The following is a 20,512-nucleotide window of genomic DNA, read 5'->3' as shown; positions in this document are numbered from 1 at the left end:
GGCTGTATTTATTTTACTTTTCCCTGCCACCGTTTGATTTTTCCACGCACGCACAGTCACTCACAACTAGACAGAGCCCAAATTCCTAAATTGGTGACATATGAAACAATAGCTTGTGTATTAAATTATTTCATGTAGTGCTGTTGACATATAGGCCCCTAGTACAAAGGGAACATTCACCCATCTTAATAGTATCCCCCCCAACACAATTTGTTATCAACTGTTACCTGAATCAGGCTAGTAAATAAACGTTTGTGTTGTTTTTGTGAGAACCGTTGTGATGTAGTGGTTAGAGACTAGGACCTGGGAGACCAGGGTTCAAATCTTCACTCAGCCATGATGCTCGCTGGCTGACCCTGGGCCAGTCACTGCCTCTCAGCCTAACCTACCTCACCGGGTCGTTGTGGCGATTAAATGAGGAGGGGGTAATAATGTATGCCGCCTTTAGCTCCTTGGAGGAAAAGTTGGGCTATAAATGCAGTAAATCCAATAAGAAATAACATACATTTTAATTGGCCACTGGATGCAACGAAGGAGGAGCAAAAAATAGAGCCATTAATGTCAAACAATATCACTGCAGTGCTGGAATTGAAAATCTAAAAATCTAAAATTAAACGGAGGTACCCACAGCGGTGGCAAATTATTGGCCCTCAATATTTTGGAGGCAAAAAGCTTCCCTTCCAGGAATGGGGTGGGGGGAATCATTCCCAATTCTTTACACCTTTCACTTGGGGGGTTGCATGCAGCCATTGGCTTGGTTTGTACATTGCAGTGAGCCACACTATGGCTTACTGTGACCACGTGAACATGCTGTATTTGTGGGACGACAGCTAAGCATATTGCCCAAATGCAGGGTCGTAGTTAAGGTCTCTGCTCCTTAGCCACTACCTGTAAACCATAGGACAAACCTTGGCTCCAGATTGTGGTTGAGGAGGAGAGAGTAACCGTGATTCTGGGTTCAGGCAACCTTGGCTTAGCCACACTGATCCAAAAAGTCTGGGGAAGAGCAAAGAGGCTGCAATCTCCTCCCCGGGAGCCATTGTGGTGGCGCTAAGCCATGTGAACGTAACCCTTATTTCCAAGACCATCCAGTGCTTTGGAATTGCATTGTTTTTCTTACTAACTTCATGCTCACAGCCAATAGGGTGGACAGTATAGTGACTGCCATGACATCACAATGCCAGAGCCAATCCGATTTTGTCTCTGCAGTGACGCAAGTGAGAGCAAGTGAAATGGCGTTGTCTGCCCTCTGAAACCTTGACCCGGGGCCCTTCACTCCAGAACGGAAGGACGTATTGGCTGCACAAAGCCATGTGATGGAATTTAACGAAACAAAGGTTTCAGCCATTCCCAGGACTTCTCATCTGCCCAGAATGGCTGCAGGGGGTTGTTTCTGCCAAGTCTACTTGTGTGTTCCAATGCGGCAGCGAGTGAGCCAGTTTCACCCAAGAGCGAGGCTCCCCCAAGTAAAATGTGAGGGTGCCTCCTTGAAGCATATTGTTGTGCTGTGGGCTGCTGTCACAGAGCAAGAGATGTTGTAAGCGAGGGGTTTGTCGCCCTACAGCATCATTTTTGTATTTTGCTGACTCCGGGAACAATGGGTGTCTTTGCAGCGCACTGACGGCTCTGGCCTTGCGATGAACTTTCTGTCTTTTCACCCTTCCAGCAGAATGCAAGCTCTGTGACCTCTTTTAAGGGACTGGGATCAGCTGACTGTTCCCGTTGTACCTCTAGGTCAGTACCTCTAGCTAAGTACTGTGAACCCCCTGTTTTTCAAAAGCCAAGGCATGGACCCCCAACTTTTGACATCTTTGATATACAGTTGCATTTGTTTCCCGAATGGTGCCACGGACCCCCTGGGTGGATTACAAGGACCTCCTGGGGTCTGCGGATCACCCACCAACTGGGAACCTCTGCCATCAGCTGACTGCTGTTACTGGTTCCCAGTGCTTGGGGGAGAAAGAGAGTGGGTGGGTGTTTGTGTTTTTCCATGGCCACGTCTCCGAGTTGTTGTCTTGAATCAACAATGGTTGTCTGTTCCTTGTCAAAGAGACTTGGGCATGGTGGAGTTTGTAGCCCCAAGGCCGGTTCCTGCATGAGCCTTCCAAGCATAATTTTATTTGCTCGTCCTTTTCTCCACACGCAGGGTTCAAGCACATGGGGAGACACAAGACCCAGTTTGCAGGCTTCCAATGTGCATCCCATTTTTTCTTTCTTGTTAGAATTATTTGTGATTGTTCCTTCGATATCTCGCTTTTAAGAAACTCCCATCCACCACGGACAACCCTCACTCGGAGTATTTCTGACCCTGGGATATAATAATAATAATAATAAATTTATACCCTGCCCATCTGGCTGGATTTTCCCAGCCACTCTGGGAGGCTTCCAACAAAAGATTAAAAACATTGAAACATTACATTGAAACAGCAGTCACTAAAAACTTCCCTAAACAGGATGTCACCCAGTAGTTTCTTACGCTATTTGAAATCAGCTTTGCTAAAGTCCAGAGTGTGCGTCTGACTACATTCAGCCTTACCTTTCCCTCTGTATAATGAATCCCAAGAGGAACGTGGTCACTTCCTTCCAAGGTCCCCACTGCTTCCACCTCACCCATCAACAACACACACCAAGTTTTTTGGGAGGAAGGGCTGGGCAGAAGATCTCAGAGTGACTTGCTCCAGCTTAGAAAGGCTGTCTGTCTCCCAGTTGTGTAACATTCGGCAACATCAACAAAAAGCCCCCCCCCCCACTGCCTGCTTGAGTTAGGCCACCACAATGAAGATAGCTTGAGGTAAGCAGGGGGAAACTTTTGGTAAGGTTATGAGCTCAGTTGGGTTACCGTGCTCAGATCAAAGCTCCCAGGCTCAGAAAGTGCTGAGAGGACACCTCTCCTTTCATTCCAACTGCACGCGTTCTTTGAACCCACCTCTGGTTGGTGGACCTTAAAATCTGAGATATTAAAGTCTGTCCACCAAGGCTTCTGCACGGTTTTTTTTTTTTTGAGTTTGTGGAGGTTGTGGCTGCCCTGCTTTCTTTCAAGTTCAGTAAGCCTTATAGGTTCTCTTCTCAATCCTGTCGAGGTATCCTGGAGGGCAAAGAAAGGAGGAAGATTCATTTTCAAGAATATGGCAAAAAAGTTATTTTCTATATTAAGGTAAAAGGTAAGGGGGTAAAGGGACCCCTGACCATTAGGTCCAGTCACGGACGACTCTGGGGTTGCGGCGCTCATCTCGCTTTATTGGCCAAGGGGCGTACAGCTTCTGGGTCATGTGGCCAGCATGACTAAACCGCTTCTGGCGAACCAGAGCAGCTCACGGAAATGCCGTTTACCTTCCCGCTGGAGTGGTACCTATTTATCTGCTTGCAGTTTGACATGCTTACAAACTGCTAGGTGGGCAGGAGCTGGGACTGAGCAACGGGAGCTCACCCCGTGGCAGGGATTCGAACCGCCGACCTTCTGATCAGCAAGCCCTAGACTCTGTGGTTTAACCCACAGCGCCACCCGCGTCCCTTATATATTAAGGTAGATAATGATAGAGTCATAGAGTTGTAGAAATGGAAGGGACCCTGAGGGTCATCTAGTCCAACCCCCTGCAATGCAGGAATATGCAGCCGTCCCGTACGGGGGTCGCACCTGCAACTTCGGCGTCCTCAGCAGCACAGTCTAACCAGCTGAGCTGTCCAGGCAGTTCAATTGCCTACTGTGAGATATGTGAATTCTTAGTAACTTTTCAGTTTCAAGTGGGAATATAATAAGACCCCCTAGGACAATTCCCTGATATTTATAAACCGGATAAAAAGAAAAGAAAAAAGGACATTTTACTACCTCCCAATAGCAATCATTATCATCATCCTAGGAAATGTGAATGGAGTCACCAGATTTCGTATTTTGTGTGTTTAATTATCGTTTTCAGGTAGTATTGTTTCCTTTTTGTTTCCTCCAATACATTATTGAGTTATAGGTTTCTGAGTAAACAAATAAAAAGAAATATTGTTTTAAATACCAGTATTATCTACCCCAACCCTCTAACACACCGACCCCAGATTCCTTATAAGGAATCCCAGAGATTAAATGGCGCCTGCTTTCAATTAATGTGTTCAGAGTTATGGTGTCCATTAATCTGCTTTTCCAGAAAGGTTGCCCATTCCAGTTGCACAAGGAAGGAATCTGCTCTCTCTTTCCTCTGGAGGCAATGTTCGGATTTCGGTCTCCGGCACGTTTACAGGAAAAACAGCAGGGGAATCAATGTGACCGTTTGAGCTGCTTCCTTAGACTACCGGTATATTGATCCGCAGGGTGTTTGCATCTTAAACATCTCCAAATAAATATTGTCTCGTTATGCAGAAATCTATATATGTACAGCTGCATTATTCTTGCTGCTATCATTATTATTGATTACTATCAAAGCTGCATGGAACTAGGATTTAAAAGCTGCCTTAATGCACCGTGAAGTCTGGACAGCTTAATATTTAAGGTCCGGGAAATGGAAAGGCTGATGTTCTGCATATAATCTTTAATTATTCCCTCTTGGCTATTTGAAATGTGTAACTGCTGTGAACTTTTGAGGTTTTGTGTATTCCTCCCTCCCACGTTGTGACCTGTTTCCTTGTCATACGCGGACTTCAGATGCCAGTAATTCACATATGTTGTGTAATTCTTTATCTCCTTGACATCTGATGGGAGGGCGCTCCACAGGGAGGGAGCCACCACCAAGAAGGCCCTCTGCCTTTCTCCCTGTTTCCATTTTACCCTGTCAATTGGCAGTTAAGATATTTTGTTTAGTGGCTCCCACCTCTTTTTCTGGATAAGTATTCTGTTCCGGTTGAAACTGCTTGTTTTTTTTAAAATAAATAAATAACCGTAATGGTTTGATATGTATATTACGTTGCTGTAAGCCAACGGTTCTCAAACTTTCCTCTCTGGGCCACACTTTTCAGGATAAACATTTGCTCGCGCTGCACTGATATTGATAAGAAACATGCTGGAAAGCAAAATGAAACAACTCGTACCGGTGCTTGATTGATAACACAGAACGCTATGCATATTCTGCAAATATTTTTTTTTTTAAAAAAGTTTTAAGTGTTTCTTTGATTGTCTTTGAATCTTCCTCTCACACCCTTTGAGCACCACTGCTGTAAGCTGTCCCAGGGAAGGCGGTGACAAACCTTGGAAACTAATAATACGCAAATTCATTAAAATAGAAGCGCTGCTCCATGCACATTGGTGAGTGCTGGTGCATTTTGGAAAGCAAGTAGCGGGAACCCCAGTGGTGTAATTTTTGTGTGCGCTTGCCTAGCAAAAGCCGGGTGTAGTGGCGCTGCAACAGGGGTGCAGGGGGTGCGGTGCACCCTGGGTGCCATGTCGGGGGGGGGGTGAAAGAAGACACCCCGTGGCTGCTTGCCCCACCGTGGCGGCACGAGCAGCCATTGTGCCAGAGCCGCATGTGGAGGATGTTCCGTTCGGGGCTGCAGCCATGAGCAGAGGATCCCAGCCCTGGTGTGGTGGCCTGGGAGTCAAACTCAGATACTGAACCTGAGGGATTCCAGCCTGCACAGGATTCCCCACCTCCAGAAGCAGCTGAGCCAGGGCTTGAGCCTGAAGGATCCCCACCTGTGCTGGATCCCCAGGTGCAGGCACCAGCAGAGTCTGCTCTGGCTCCTGATGGGAGGGAGGACCCATTGCCTGCAGGTGCTCCACTCCCAGACTCATCAGAGGAAGCTGAGGCAGCCCCTGGGTCCAGTAACCCACCAGCCTCTCCTAAGCTGCAGAGGCTCAGGACAGAGAGGCGAAGAGAGCTAAGTGCCTACAGGAGGAGTGCTCGCCTCCAGGCCCGGAGGAGAGGTGAGTCTCCAGAGGATCGGGGCCGCCCTAAGCATAGGGCCAGATAAAAGCCAGCCACACCCAGCCCAAGTTGCATGAGCAACTTAGTTGCAAGCGTGTGCTCAACGTGCAACCTCGTGCCTGAACCTGCCTTGGACCTCGACCTGCTCCCTGCCTCGCTCCCCGCCGGACTGACCTCCTTTGGACCCCTAGACCCAGGACTGGACTTGGACCTCGCTTCACAGACAAGCCCCTGGGGCCAGCACAGCTGGCGGCAAACTGCTACGTACAGTGCAGCATCACACACATGCGCTGTACATCATGATGCCGCACATGCACTGTACATAGCAGTTTGCTGCCGTCGCCGCTCGAGCGCTGTACAGATAGCGGTGGGATCCCTCCATTGCCGCTACAGCTGCATGTGGAGGATCCTCTCTTTGCGGCTGCAGCCACGAGCAGAGGATCCCGGCACCGTCCATATGGCACTAGAGCGCCACCGCCAGCAAACCGCTATGTACAGCGCATGTGCGGCGTCGCTACGTACGGCGCATGCATCGTACGTAGCAACGCCACACATGCGCCCTACACAGCGATGTCCCTCCCCGGGTGTCACGGCGGCTTCGTTCGCCGCTGGCCAGGTGACCTGGGCTCTTCTCGCCAGGCGCTGCTGGGATGTTGCAAAGGCAGGGGGAGGAGCGCAGGTGCGTCGTGCGCCTCTTTCAGTGCGCTGCTCGCTGCATGATCCACGATGCCCACCATGTGCCTCCACCATTCAGCCTGGACATCTGCCTTCTTCGCTTACCTTGGATTTCCCTTCTGCTTTTGATGGATCTTTCTTGGAACATTCTAAATGCCTGCTTGTTGAATGTTCCATGTTTCTCTCTCTCTCTCTCTCCCGCTATTGACAGGGGAAAGTACTAATGTTGCCTTAATGCGGGGATTTAATCATGCCAGCTGTCACCTGGTTCCTTCCGACAAATATTTTCCACCGTTAATGGTTTCAGCGCCAGATTTTATTTTTTTGTTAATGCGATCCAAGTGTAATCTTATTTAATAGCATTTCACCGCCGTAATGCTGTATTTCTCTATGCTTGTTTAAAGACTTTGCTCAGTGTATGAAAAATGTAGGCATGGGGGCGGGGCGGTAAAGGGAGCTTTTGCGTTTTAGAATGGGAAATGGACATCTTAAGAGCCGAGATGTGGAAACCTGTGTCCAGGGGCCAAATGTGGACCTCCCCCCCCCAATTAATCATCATTTTATTTGTAAGCTGCCTTTCCACTGTTAAAAGCCATGCTCAAGGAGGCATTCCAAAGTGAAAATATTTACTTAATTACAACAAGTGGTCATAAACAATAAATAAAAGACATCAAAAAAGTGCGCAACCAAATTGAATGATTTCCAGATAAACCATAATAAGATCTAAAAATCCTCTGCTTGGTCATCAGAACTCTCTCCCCAGGCCACATCCCCAGCCAGCCCTGCTTTACACCCTCCTTGAGTTCTCTTGCCTGGCTGGAATATGTCCTTGAACTCTGGTCAATCTACCCCTCTGTACAAAGGTAAAAATTGCATTCATTTCCCTGTCTACTTTTGCCTTTGGCCCCATGTGACGCGGGTGGCGCTGTGGTCTAAACCACTGAGCCTCTTGGGCTGCCGAACGGAAGGTTGGTGGTTCGAATCCCCACGACAGAGTGAGCTCCCGTTGCTCTGCCCCAGCTCCTGCCAACCTAGCAGTTTTGGCTTTTCTCTAGGATGGTTCTAGATACAGGTAGGTAGCCGTGTTGGTCTGCTGTAGTCGGAACAAAATTAAAAAATTCCTTCCAGTAGCACCTTAGAGACCAACTAAGTTTGTTCTTGGTATGAGCTTTCGTGTGCATGCACACTTCTTCAGATACACTGAAACAAAAGTCAACAGACCCTATATATATAGTGAGAGGATGGGGAGGGGTATTACTCAGAAGGGTGGTGGGAATGGGTGATTGGCTGATGGGTGTGGTAAACCTGTTGACGACTGTTAACGACTGCAATTGGTCTTACAGGAAAAAGCAATGGGTGAGATGACCAAAAATAGCTTTATCATGTAAAATGAGATAAGAATCCAATGTCTCTATTCAGACCAGGTGTCTCCATGGTTTTAAGTTTGGTAATAAGTTGTAATTCAGCAACTTCTCTTTCCAGTCTATTTCTGAAATTCTGTTGTAATATGACAGCTACTTTGAGATCTTGTATGGAATGTCCTGGGAAATTGAAATGTTCTCCTAATGGTTTCTCTGTCTTGCGATTCCTGCTGTCAGATTTATGCCCATTTATCCTTTGGGTGAAACAAAATTTAAAAAAATCCTTCCTTAGAGACCAACTAAGTTTGTTTTTAGTATGAGCTTTCATGTGCATGCGCACTTCTTCAGATACTTTGGATGGTTGTTTTTCATTCATGCTGCAATCAAGCACTCGGTAAAAGTAACAATATGCCCACCAAAACAGACTAGTTAGTAAAAATCATTGAATATTTACATCCTGCCAAGTTAGGGTGAATAGGAGGAAATACTATACAAAAAGTTAATAATGAATGGATAATCTTCAATGAACACCTTAAGAATTATACGGATAAGATAAATCTCCTGGCAGATATAGAATGAATCTAGAAAATAGGGGAATATATGCCGATCAGAAGGTTGGCGATTCGAATCCCCACGACGAGGTGAGCTCCCGTTGTTCGGCCCCAGCTCCTGCCCACCTAGCAGTTCGAAAGCACGTCAAAGTGCAAGTAGATAAATAGGGACTGCTCCAGCGGGAAGGTAAACGGTGTCTCTGTGCGCTACTCTGGTTCGCCAGAAGCGGATTAGTCATGCTGGCCACATGACCTGGAAGCTGTACGCCGGCTCCCTTGGCCAGTAAAGCAAGATGAGCGTCGCAACCCCAGAGTCAGACACAACTGGACCTAATGGTCAGGGGTCCCTTTATCTTTATTATAGTAAAATTTGTGTAGAGAGAAAAAATTAGAAACAAAAATGAAATGCGTATAGACCACCAGATTGTAAAATAGCACAGTGAGAATAACTCGAAGTCAAACACTTGGGTGCATTTACGTTGGGTATGTAGGTAGGTAATGTATGTATTGTATATATTAAATGTAATGTATTGTATTGTCTAATTTAAAAAAAATAAAAATCAAGCACTCTGTCCTTACCTATAGCTGGACATAGTACCGTTAAGGAAGAGCCCTACTGTTAATGTACAGAAAGCAGTCCTAAGTCCAAGGGCTGAAGGTGTCCCAAGTCATAGGTGGCTGGCTGAAGGTGGACTCTCCACCTGTCTATCGGACAGCAGCATCTTCAGGGGAGGTTAGCTTAGAGCTAACTGGGAGGGTAGTTAAGCACCCGCTCACCCCCCATAGACTCTCTGCTCCAAATCATTCTCTCCAGAGTCCCTTCTGCCAGGCTGCTGTTATCAACATACATGTGCATGTTCTGTTGGGGGGGGCTCCGTGTCTCCATGCTTGTGTGATACCTTAGGAGATCTCTGGAACAGGGAAACAGCCTCCCTGTTACGTCCATTGCAAGATCTCACCAGCATGAGTTGTTGTTTTTTTAAAGAAAAAAATGACTTCTCTTCCTTAGGTGGTGCGCACGGAGAAGAACAGCCTGAACAACCGCTTCTTGCCCTGGGATGAGATTGAGACGGAGGCCATCCTGTCCATTGACGACGACGCCCACCTGCGCCATGACGAGATCATGTTTGGATTCCGGTGAGCCAAAAACTTTGCCCTTTAACAGGCAGGGGGCGGATCCTGCCAAGAGGCCCAACAGCCTCTGCCCTTCCTTCCCATTCCATCGGGGCCATTCACTGTTGCCTCTCTCCATCAACCCCCCATTCAGCTAACCCAGCGGTTCCCGAACATTTTCGGGTCCCCGCCATCTTGGTTCCGTTACCTCATTCTCAGAGCCTCCCCTGCACACAAAGAAAGATAATGCAGTAAAATTCAAAATGGTAACAACTAGTTGCACCTTTATTCAAAACCAGGCATAGGCAAACTCGGCCCTCCAGATGTTTTGGGACTACAGCTCCCATCATCCCTGACCACTGGTCCTGTTAGCTGGGGATAATGGGAGTTGTAGTCCCAAAACATCTGGAGGGCCGAGTTTGCCTATGCCTGTTTGATGAATTTCATAGAATCATAGAATCCTAGAGTTGGAAGAGACCCCAAGGGCCATCCTGTCCAACCCCCTGCCAAGCAGGAAACACCATCAAAGCATTCCTGACAGATGGCTGTCAAGCCTCCGCTTAGAGACCTCCAAAGAAGGAGACTCCACCACACTCCTTGGCAGCAAATTCCACTGTCAGACAGCTCTTACTGTCAGGAAGTTCTTCCTAATGTTTAGGTGGAATCTTCTTTCTTGTAGTTTGAATCCATTGCCCCGTGTCCGCTTCTCTGAATTTGATCCAGTGATACCAGCTTTTCAAAGCCTGAAAGCCATTTAAACCTCTAATGTCCCTCTGCTGCCCTCTTGCCTCTTAGTGCCCCCCTGGAAATCCCCCCCAAGGGAGTACCACCCATTTTAGCAGCCACTGAGCACTTTGTGGCCAAACAAGCACCAAACAAGGCTGGTTTCCCTCCCTTCCACTTGCATAATTACGCTGTCCTTTCTGCTTTGAGTTCTAACTTACACTTCCCTCTCTGTTTGCATGTGAGAGAGACTGTTTTTGAGCATTGGGCCAAAGGGGCTCTGTCCTCTCCTCCTCTTTTCCCGAGGAGTTCTGCTCTCCTGCGTGGCCCCCCAGCAAAGGAAACTGCATCTTGTTCATGGATCTTACTCTCCCTATCTGCAAGAGAGGATATCTTCAGGAAAAATTAGCTGCGGGGTCTTATTTCTTTGCATTTGCTCTAAATTCCCACCGCATGCAGATGCTTGGCTGCAACAAATCCTTATTTTTAGCAACGTGCCTCTATTTATAATAGCAGCGCAAGAGGGACTGCTCCTTGCCGGCACAACGTGACGAGTCTTGGGAGTGTTTTTGTAGGAAGGGGAATAAGCCCCAACCACGTGTATGAAGCTGGCATTGTGTCAGGAGTCGGTGGGGGGGGAGACATGGAGAGATGGCGGGATTTGCTTTTCCCTCTATAAATCTTGTTTTTAAGAGGATGAGGAGAGGCCTGTATAGCCATATATGGCCCCGACGTGGACCTCACTCGAGATATGGGCTTCACTCCAGATAATCATCAAAGCTTGTAGGGTGTGTGTGCATTGAATAATAATAATAATAATAATAATAATAATAATAATAATAATAATAATAATAATAATTTATTTGTATCCCGCCCATCTGGCTGGGTCTCCCCAGCCACTCTGGGCGGCTTCCAACAGAATATTAAAAGCACAATAAAACATCAAACATTAAAAACTTCCCTAAACAGGGCTGCCTTCAGGTATTTTCTGAATGTCAGGTAGTTGTTTATTCCCTTGACTTCTGATGGGAGGGCGTTCCACAGGGCGGGCGCCACTACCGAGAAGGCCCTCTGCCTGGTTCCCTGTAGTTTTGCTTCTCGCAGTGAGGGAACCGCCAGAAGGCCCTCGGCGCTGGATCTCAGTGTCTGGGCTGAATGATGGGGGTGGATACGTTCTTTCTGGTATACTGGGCCGAGGCCGTTTAGGGCTTTAAAGGTCAGCACCAACATTGTGCTCGGAAATGTACTGGGAGCCAATGTAGGTCTTTCAGGACTGGTGTTATATGGTCTTGGCGGCCACTCCCAGTCACCAGTCTAGCTGCCGCATTCTGGATTAGTTGCAGTTTCCAGGTCACCTTCAAAGGGAGCCCCACATAAAGCGCATTGTCGTAGTCTCGCTGTTTGAAGAAGTCACAAAACATCCTGAGAGATCCCACCCATCCTGCTCACAACCTTTTTGAACTGTTGCCTTCGGGCAGAAGATACAGGATAATGAAAACTCGAACCACAGGCCTTCTGAATAGTTTCTATCCCAGAGCTTTGATTGCACTTAATAATGATCTCAGGGTCAGTAGTAAATAATAGTAAGCAGTGAGTAGTAAGGAATGAGACCGGCTTTTAGGTTATGCTATGCTTTTAATAGGTTATGTTATACTCTGGATTATGTTATGTTTTAATAGATTATGTTTTAATAAGGATGCGAGTGTTGGAGATATGTGCAAATGTGTATGGTAAATCCGGTCTTTGGGTGTTTGATTTTCGTTGTTGTGTATACTGTGTATATACGGACAATGACAATAAATAAATCTAATCTAATCTAATCTAATCCAGGCGGGAGATACATAGACCATGTGCTTCTTGGAGTTGAGCTTTGTTGAGCTTCTTGGAGTGTAAAATGTAATAGCCATAGAAGGTAAAATAGTAGCAGGATCATTTTGTGAAATGTGCGGCTCTGTAAGCAAAAGCTCTGGTTTGCTGCCCCGAAATCCAGCTCTTCCTTCTTCTCCCCAAGAAAGTGGCTGTGATTCACAGTCCTGCCCTTGTCCTACCAGTAACTTTAGGAAGGACGAGCTATTTCTATTATCATTACAATAAACAGAAGAGAAACAAAACGTGCGTGCGTTTGCTGAAGGAAAGGGTAGAAACCAACAAAAAGCTGGATGTTAAAAGTCAAGAAGAAAGTGTGTGAAGGGGGAGTCCTCTGGGTGTGGGGAAAGCTTTGCATTACAGTCGGCCTCTGTTCTTAGTGTTGCCCATTTTCTTTGCTGAATATTTGCCGCCCGGCTTAACAACGAACGCCCTGTGATGTCCGCCTAAAACAATGTATGAATCAGCCGCCGTCTGCTTGGTGAGAGGGCTGCTTGTGTGGGCTGAGTGGCGCTCTTTGTCCCCAGTCTGTCCGCCTTGTTCCATCTCTTCCCTTCCCACTTTACATCTTCAGGGTCTGGAGAGAAGCCAGGGACCGCATTGTCGGCTTCCCTGGGCGCTACCACGCATGGGACATCCCGCATCAGTCCTGGCTCTACAACTCCAACTACTCCTGTGAGCTCTCCATGGTGCTGACGGGCGCTGCCTTCTTCCACAAGGTAAGGGAGAGGGACCCCAGTCGCTGGGAGTGGCTCTCAGCTCAAGAAAAGCACACACAAACCCCTTCTGGAGCTTGCTTTGCCAACCTTCCTCTTCCTGGTGGGCAGAGGGGGCTGTTATTCTCACAGGCCACATCCACAGAAGCCAGGAGCCAAACTCAAGCTTCCCTATCCTTCCACCTGTTCGGGGAAGATGGAGAAAGCAGAACTTTGCAGTACAGGGCTGAGATATTGTCCTTTCGGGCGAAGTAGAGGGGAGGGGTGCAGAAACCCGTGATCTAGTGGTTGGAGCCAATATCAGGCCGGCCTTTCAGTGCAAATGGACTTGTCTAGGTGGGCAGTTAGAGAGCCAGCGAAGGAGCTAAGCTCTGTTCCTCCTTCCCTTGTCTGGAAGTAGTTTGGACCTAGAATGGGGCACAGATGCTGTTGGACTCCGACTCCCATCATCCTCAGCCAGCATGGCCAATATCCAGGGATGATGGGAGCTGGAGTGCAGGAACGTCTGGAACTCCACAGGATCCCCGTCCCTGGCTTAGACCCAAATCCACTGTGGTTCTTCTGAGGCAGAGAAGCAGAGGTGAAAATGAAATCGAACAAGCTGTTGTGTTATATTGGGTCCTTTTCACCTGCACAAGACTCTTCTCTTTCCCCCCAAGGTGTGTATATTTGGACTCAGCTATGGTAAATCAGTGGCATTTGTGTGTGTGTGGGGGGGTGGTCTTGGCCATTTTCTGATGTTTTCCCATTCTCCCTCCCTCCCTCCCTTTCACCTGCAGTACTATGCCTACCTGTATTCCTATGTGATGCCGCAGGCCATCCGAGACATGGTAGATGAATACATCAACTGCGAGGATATCGCTATGAACTTCCTGGTTTCTCATATCACCAGGAAGCCACCTATCAAGGTAAGCGCTTGGCGGGGGACTTGAGAAGACCGTTTTTGCTTTTTTTTGCCATGGCAAAATTATTTGTCATTCCTGAGCTACTAGGGCATGCCTCTGAACAATGGTGTGTAAAAGAGGATTGCAGCATTTAATCAATTAAACTGTTAGGTCAAGTGGAAGGAACTTCCCATCAAGTAAAAATCTTCCTCTATATATAAACACACACACACACACACACACAAACGCACACTCACTCACTCACTCACTCACACACACCAAGTAAAAAGCTTCCCCTATATATAAACACACACACACACACACGACACAACACACGCACGCACACACACAAACGCACACTCACTCACTCACTCACTCACACACACCAAGTAAAAAGCTTCCCCTATATATAAGCACACACACACACACACGACACAACACACGCACGCACACACACAAACGCACACTCACTCACTCACTCACACATCAAGTAAAAAGCTTCCCCTATATATAAACACACACACACACACACAACACACACACAAACGCACACTCACTCACTCACTCACACACCAAATAAAAAGCTTCCCCTATATATAAACACACACACACACACACAACACACACACAAACGCACACTCACTCACTCACTCACACACACCAAGTAAAAAGCTTCCCCTATATATAAACACACACACACACACAACACAACACACGCACACACACACACAAACGCACACTCACTCACTCACTCACTCACACACCAAATAAAAAGCTTCCCCTATATATAAACACACACACACACACACACACACACACACCCAAGCTCATGCACAAATTCACAATCCATTTTCATTGCTGTTTTCTCTTTCCCTTTGGGTTTGATACAAAATGATCTAGACCGGGCCTGTCAAACTGGCCCTGGGATGTGGGCGAAAGAATCGCAAGTACAGACCCCCCAGGATTGAAAACCACCCCGCAACTTAGGAAATCCTGTATTTTGTATTATTAATTTAATTTAGGAGTCGCTTCCCATGAAACACCCCAAAGCAATTAACAATAAAGACAACAGCAATTAGAAAGCACCATATAAATACGGTAACTGATCCAGTGTGGGCAAAGAGAATATCCGCTTAAAACACTTTGGCAGCCCTTCAGCAGGCGCCAGAGAGATAGCGTAGGGGTTTCCTATGGGCCAGGTCAGGGGCCACCACACTAAAGGCCCGATTCCTGCATTGTGCAGCAAAATGAACCTCCTAATGGGGTGACATCTTCAGGAGGCCATCTCGTACAGCTTGTATGCACAGCGGTTAGTAATGCATATAAGGAGTGAGGTGATCTTTTAGGTATTCTGCTAGATCTCACCTCCAGTTGTCTCAAGGCACGAATGGGCTCCGTGGGTAAGTTATGGAACTTTCCTAACCCACGGCTGCTAATAAGCTCCCCCTCCAGACACCCCAGAAGGAGAAGGAACTGGCATTCCTTGAGATGGCTCTTCCAACAGCATGGCGCAAGGTGTATGTGGCTTTAGGCCCAGCGAGAGGGGGAAGGTCTCCATTCAGATACATAGAATCAGAGAGTTGGAAGAGACCCCAAGGGCCATCCAGTCCAACCCCCTGCCAAGCAGGAAAAACCATCAAAGCATTCCTGGCAGGTGGCTGTCAAGCCTCCGCTTAAAGACCTCCAAAGAAGGAGACTCCACCACACTCCTTGGCAGCAAATTCCACTGTCGAACAGCTCGAGAGCCAGTGTGGTGTAGTGGTTAGGAGTGGTAGACTCGTAATCTGGGGAACCGGGTTCGTGTCTCCGCTCCTCCACATGCAGCTGCTGGGTGACCTTGGGCTAGTCACACTTCTCTGAAGTCTCTCAGCCCCACTCACCTCACAGAGTGTTTGTTGTGGGGGAGGAAGGGAAAGGAGAATGTTAGCCGCTTTGAGACTCCTTTGGGTAGTAAAAAGCGGGATATCAAATCCAAACTCTTCTTCTTCCTCTTCTTACTGTCAGGAAGTTCTTCCTAATGTTTAGGTGGAATCTTCTTTCTTGTAGTTTGAATCCATTGCCCCGTGTCCACTTCTCTGGTGCAGCAGAAAACAACCTTTCTCCCTCCTCTTCTTCCATTTGGCAAGGGAAGCTTTCAGGGCGAAGACAACGCACGGGGGTGCTTTGAATGTTTGGAAGCATTCTGCTACATGCAAGGTGGTGGTGTTCCCTGTGCAAAACACACACACACTCACAACCATGCAAAAAAAGAGTAGATCTTACTGACTTGCGCAATTCCTTGGAGTATTGCTTGAGATGGGACCAGCCCTTGGCATAGGGGTCAGGGTACCCACTGTGTAAGGGCTAGGACAGGTCTCCAGAGCCCCTTTAATTTGGCACCGTCATTAGCTGGTATTTCTCTAGAGCAAAGTCCATCAGCGGCTGTTAGGAATTGCTTTGACCTTTTGGCTCTGCTTAGCAGCCAGAGTGGGCGCGAGGAAGAGGGAGGAGGCTTCTAGCTGAAGCCGACCTGCTGAGGTCCCTGCCAGGCATTATGTGTCTCTTCATTAAAACGAGCCTTTGCGGATAAGGGCAGCTGCTTGGCGCGGGCACAGCGATCCTTTGACTTCCCGGAGTCGCCGTGCGGGATCCAGAGGGGGTGGGCACATGGCCTCCCTCTCCCACCCTGAACCCCTCCTTGGCCTCAGCCTCAGTTGGTTTAGCTTGGTGTGCCCGCCCTTGGGGAGGTGCGCTCTGGTGAAGCTCATAGTTTCTGGAAACCAGAATTGTCCCGGCATCACAAGGCAGCAGGGAGGAAACCAGATCGAGAGAGCAGAAAGGTCAGCCTGGAGGCAGAGCCGATGACTCCTCTGGGTTTCCAACAGTCTTGAGCCCACATTTCATTCATCCCCTCTGCACTTGGGGCAGATCCTAGGCAACTCTGACACTCCCCTGGAGGGCAGGCAGAGAAAGCTGGAGGGGATCACAGAGCTGCTGGCCGCCTCTCCCTCCCTCTCGGTCTCGGTCTCTCTCTCTCTCCAGCAGCTCATAGCCACTGCCCCTCCCTCCAATCCCTAGAGACAAACAGTTTCAGAAAAAGAGAGGTTGCGTTCCTACATCAGGAAAGGAAGGGGAACGTGTCCGCCTTTCAGGGCACTGTCTTCCTGACAGTAAGAGCTGTTGGACAGTGGGATTTGCTGCCAAGGAGTGTGGTGGAGTCTCCTTCTTTGGAGGTCTTTAAGCGGAGGCTTGACAGCCATCTGTCAGGAATGCTTTGATGGTGTTTCCTGCTTGGTAGGGGGTTGGACTGGATGGCCCTGGTGGTCTCTTCCAACTCTATGATTCTATGATTCTATGATTCAAAGGAACATAAGAAGAGGCGTGCTGGATCAGGCCCGTGGCCCATCTAGTCCAGCATCTTGTTCTCACAATGGCCAATCAGATTCCCTCCGTGGGAAACGCATAAGCAGGATCCGAGCACAAGAGCATCTCTCCCCTCCTGTGGTTTCCAGCAGTGGGAATTCAGAAGCATCGCTGCCTCCGACTGTGGGGGCAGAGCACAGCCATCCTGGCTAGCAGCTCTCAGCAGCCCCCGCCTCCTCTACGAATTTGCTTCATAGGTTGGTGGGCATCATTGTCTCCTGTGACCGTGAGTTCCACAGTTTAACTGCACTATGTGAAGTAGATATGGGTAGGTAGTCATGTTGGTCTGCCGTAGTCAAAACAAAAAAATAAAATAAAATAATCCTTCCAGTACCACCTTAGAGACCAACTTTTGTGTGAGCTTTCGTGTGCATGCACACTTCATCAGATACACTGAAATAGAAGTCACCAGACCCTTATATATAGTGAGAGGGTGGGAAGGGGTATTACTCAGAAGGGTGAGGAAAAAGCAAGGGGTGAGAAAGATCTAACCCTAACCCTATACAAGATCTCAAATTAGCTGTAATATTACAAAAGATTTTCAGAAATAGACCGGAAAGAGAAGTTGCTGAATTGAACTTATTACCAAACTTAAAACCATGGAGAGACCTGGTCTGAATAGAGACATTGGATTCTTATCTCATTATACATGATAAAGCTATTTTTGGCCATCTCACCCCTTGCTTTTTCCTGTAAGACCAATTGCAGTCGTCAACAGGTTTTCCACACCTATCAGCCAATCACCCATTCCCACCACCCTTCTGAGTCATACCCCTCCCCACCCTCTCACTATATATAAGGGTCTGGTGACTTCTGTTTCAGTGTATCTGAAGAAGTGTGCATGCACACAAAAGCTCATACCAAGAAGAAACTTAGTTGGTCTCTAAGGTGCTACTGGAAGGATTTTTATTTTTTTATTTTTTTACATGAAGTAGATTCTACTGGGCACTCATCACAAGACCTTGAGTGGGCCTCGGGTAGCTCCTTGTTCCCAACCCAGGACTTTCCAAGGTTCCCTGGGTCAACGTGGATACCAGGGATGGTCAGAAGGTGATAGGAAGCTGGGGCGATCCGGGAGAGGGTGGCTTGTAGGCTCAGCTTCTGCTTGAACACCCTTTTAAAAATTATTTATTTATTTATTTTATTCGGTTTTACAAATTAATTCACACTCAAAATCACAAATAGTAAAAATTACACATGATTCTTCTCTAGACTTCTCCCCTTCCCTCAATGGGTTCTTTGGTGAATCTTTTTAACTGCATACTATAAATGCTCCAATTTTTTCAGTCCCCAGTTGTATCCAAAATCTATGTAACGTTACAAGAGTTATTTAAGACCTGCCAAAGATTTCAGATGTCTACAGTGGTCTGTCAAATATGATGTGAATTTCTCCCATTCTTTGCTGAAGTTTTGATCCTCCTGGTTTCTGGTTTTCCCAGTTATTCTTACCATCTCTGCGTGGTCTAATACAGTGGTGCCTTGGTTCTCAAACCATTCCGGAAGTCTGTTCCAAAACCAAAGTGTTCAAAAACCAAGGCGCGCTTTCCCTTAGAAAGTAGTGCTAAACGGATTAATCCATTCCAGACTCTTAAAAAGAACAGTAACTATTGATCCATAAAATGAAAGCGATAGTCAAAGTAGTGTGCTATAAAATAAATAAGACACTATTGTAGATGATAAAATTAAAAATTACAGTTTTTTCTTACCTGCACTGATGATCGTCATTGTTTGGATGGGGGCTATTATCCATTTCCACTGTCACACAATCAATCAGTCAGTCAGTCAATCAATCAATCAATCAATCAGTCAGTCAATCAGTAGCTGAACTAGGATCCACACAGTCACAAAAACAAATTAACTGAAAAAGCCTCAAAAACAAAAAACGCAATACAAATAGCAAAAACAAAAGCCCCAAATATAAGCTCCAAATATCACCTCAGAACACTGCAATCGGAAATGGAAGGCTTGAATTACAATGGGGGGGGGGGCGACGCAAATTAGCAGCGCAACAGGAAACCCAGGGGGACTCAAAACGTTTGGCTTCCAAAAAAAAAAAGTCCGAAAACCAGAACACCTACTTCCGGTTTTGCAGCATTCGGGTTCCAAGTTGTTCGCGAACTAAGCCGTTTGAAAACGGAGGTACCCCTGTAGTTTAGTCTTCCAGTCCGCTCTGGCAGGAGCCCTGCTTGAGCATCCTTAGCCCAGCGCACTACATGGTGCTGCTGAATCCTCCCCTCCTCCCTGCTCACGGCCTTCCCTTGCCCCCCTCCTCCTGTCCGCAGGTGACGTCCCGCTGGACTTTCCGCTGCCCCGGCTGCCCGCAGGCCCTCTCCCACGACGACTCCCACTTCCACGAGCGGCACAAGTGCATCAACTTCTTTGTCAGAGTCTACGGCTACATGCCTTTGCTCTACACCCAGTTCCGCGTGGACTCCGTCCTCTTCAAGACGAGGCTCCCCCACGACAAGACCAAGTGCTTCAAGTTCATCTAGGCGTGCGTGGAGACGCGTCTGTGTGCATCGGCTGCGGACTTCTGGGACGGGACCGGAGGCGAGGGGGGAGGCACGGAGGGGCTTCTCTTCCTGTTCCTCCTGCTGCTGCTCCTCATCCCCCCGGGGACATGCCTAAGGAGAAGGACACACAGGTGGCTCACGCGTCCTGTGCCAGCCCCACGGGGACGGTATGTCGTGGGGCACCACCCATTAAAGACTCTGCTTGGTATCATGTACTGAGGAAAAAGGAAAGGAAAAACTGAGACTGGTTAGTCCCCCAGGTAGTGGGTTAGCCAAGGGCAAAACTGGGGTTTTTAAAATATTAATTATTATTTAAAATGGAAGTGTTTTAGATATGCCTGGTAAGGCTTTCTATTTTTTTTTCCCAGAAGGTGGGAGGGGCTGCTGGGAGGGAGGGAGGGGATATTTCATGTTTGTTTCGTCCCCCCGCCCATGATGTTGCTTGGGGAGAAGCGGAGACCCGAGGATCCCAGATTTCTTTCATGTTTTCGAGGAGGGAAGACTCGGCCACCTGAGGTCTCAGTCCGTTTGCTTCTCGGTAAGACCGGCTTGGGATTTCCTGGAGGAAACCGTGGATCCCTTTCCGCTGAAAAACGTTGCCTCCGCCCTCTCCCTGCGGCTGCCGAGGAGCGAAGTGATTCTAGGGAGCTTCTCGCCTCTCTTCCCGCCTGCGCTAAAGGATCCTGCCGCAGCAACATTTTATTGTGGTGGCCTCTCGACGCAGCCACCCAGCCACGCCTTTCCCAGCTGCAGGTGCCCCTGGCGGAAAATTCCTCGGGTGTCCTTTCCCTGCTGCTTCCTTGCAGGCTCGGGGGGGGGCAGGGCGGCTGCTTCTTTTCTCTGTGCCACATGGGGGCATCGCATA

General features: G+C 47.9%; 1 protein-coding gene across 1 annotated transcript in view; it reads left to right on the top strand.

The window, feature by feature from the left end:
* EXTL3 (exostosin like glycosyltransferase 3) overlaps positions 1–19,980 on the top strand; it is a 43,034-nt gene extending 23,054 nt beyond the window's left edge. The window contains exons 2-5 of the mRNA XM_033145181.1: positions 9,440–9,567; positions 12,707–12,851; positions 13,628–13,756; positions 19,417–19,980. Coding sequence (XP_033001072.1) covers positions 9,440–9,567; positions 12,707–12,851; positions 13,628–13,756; positions 19,417–19,626 — 612 coding nt within the window. The 3' untranslated portion in view covers positions 19,627–19,980. The remainder of the gene's footprint in view (positions 1–9,439; positions 9,568–12,706; positions 12,852–13,627; positions 13,757–19,416) is intronic.
* Positions 19,981–20,512: the final 532 nt, after the last annotated feature.

This window comes from Lacerta agilis, chromosome 3 (assembly GCF_009819535.1).
Source record: "Lacerta agilis isolate rLacAgi1 chromosome 3, rLacAgi1.pri, whole genome shotgun sequence".
In the NCBI taxonomy this organism is placed as follows: domain Eukaryota; kingdom Metazoa; phylum Chordata; class Lepidosauria; order Squamata; family Lacertidae; genus Lacerta; species Lacerta agilis.
The sequence above is the reverse complement of the archived record's forward strand: the minus strand, read 5'-3'. Positions and strand labels throughout refer to the sequence as shown.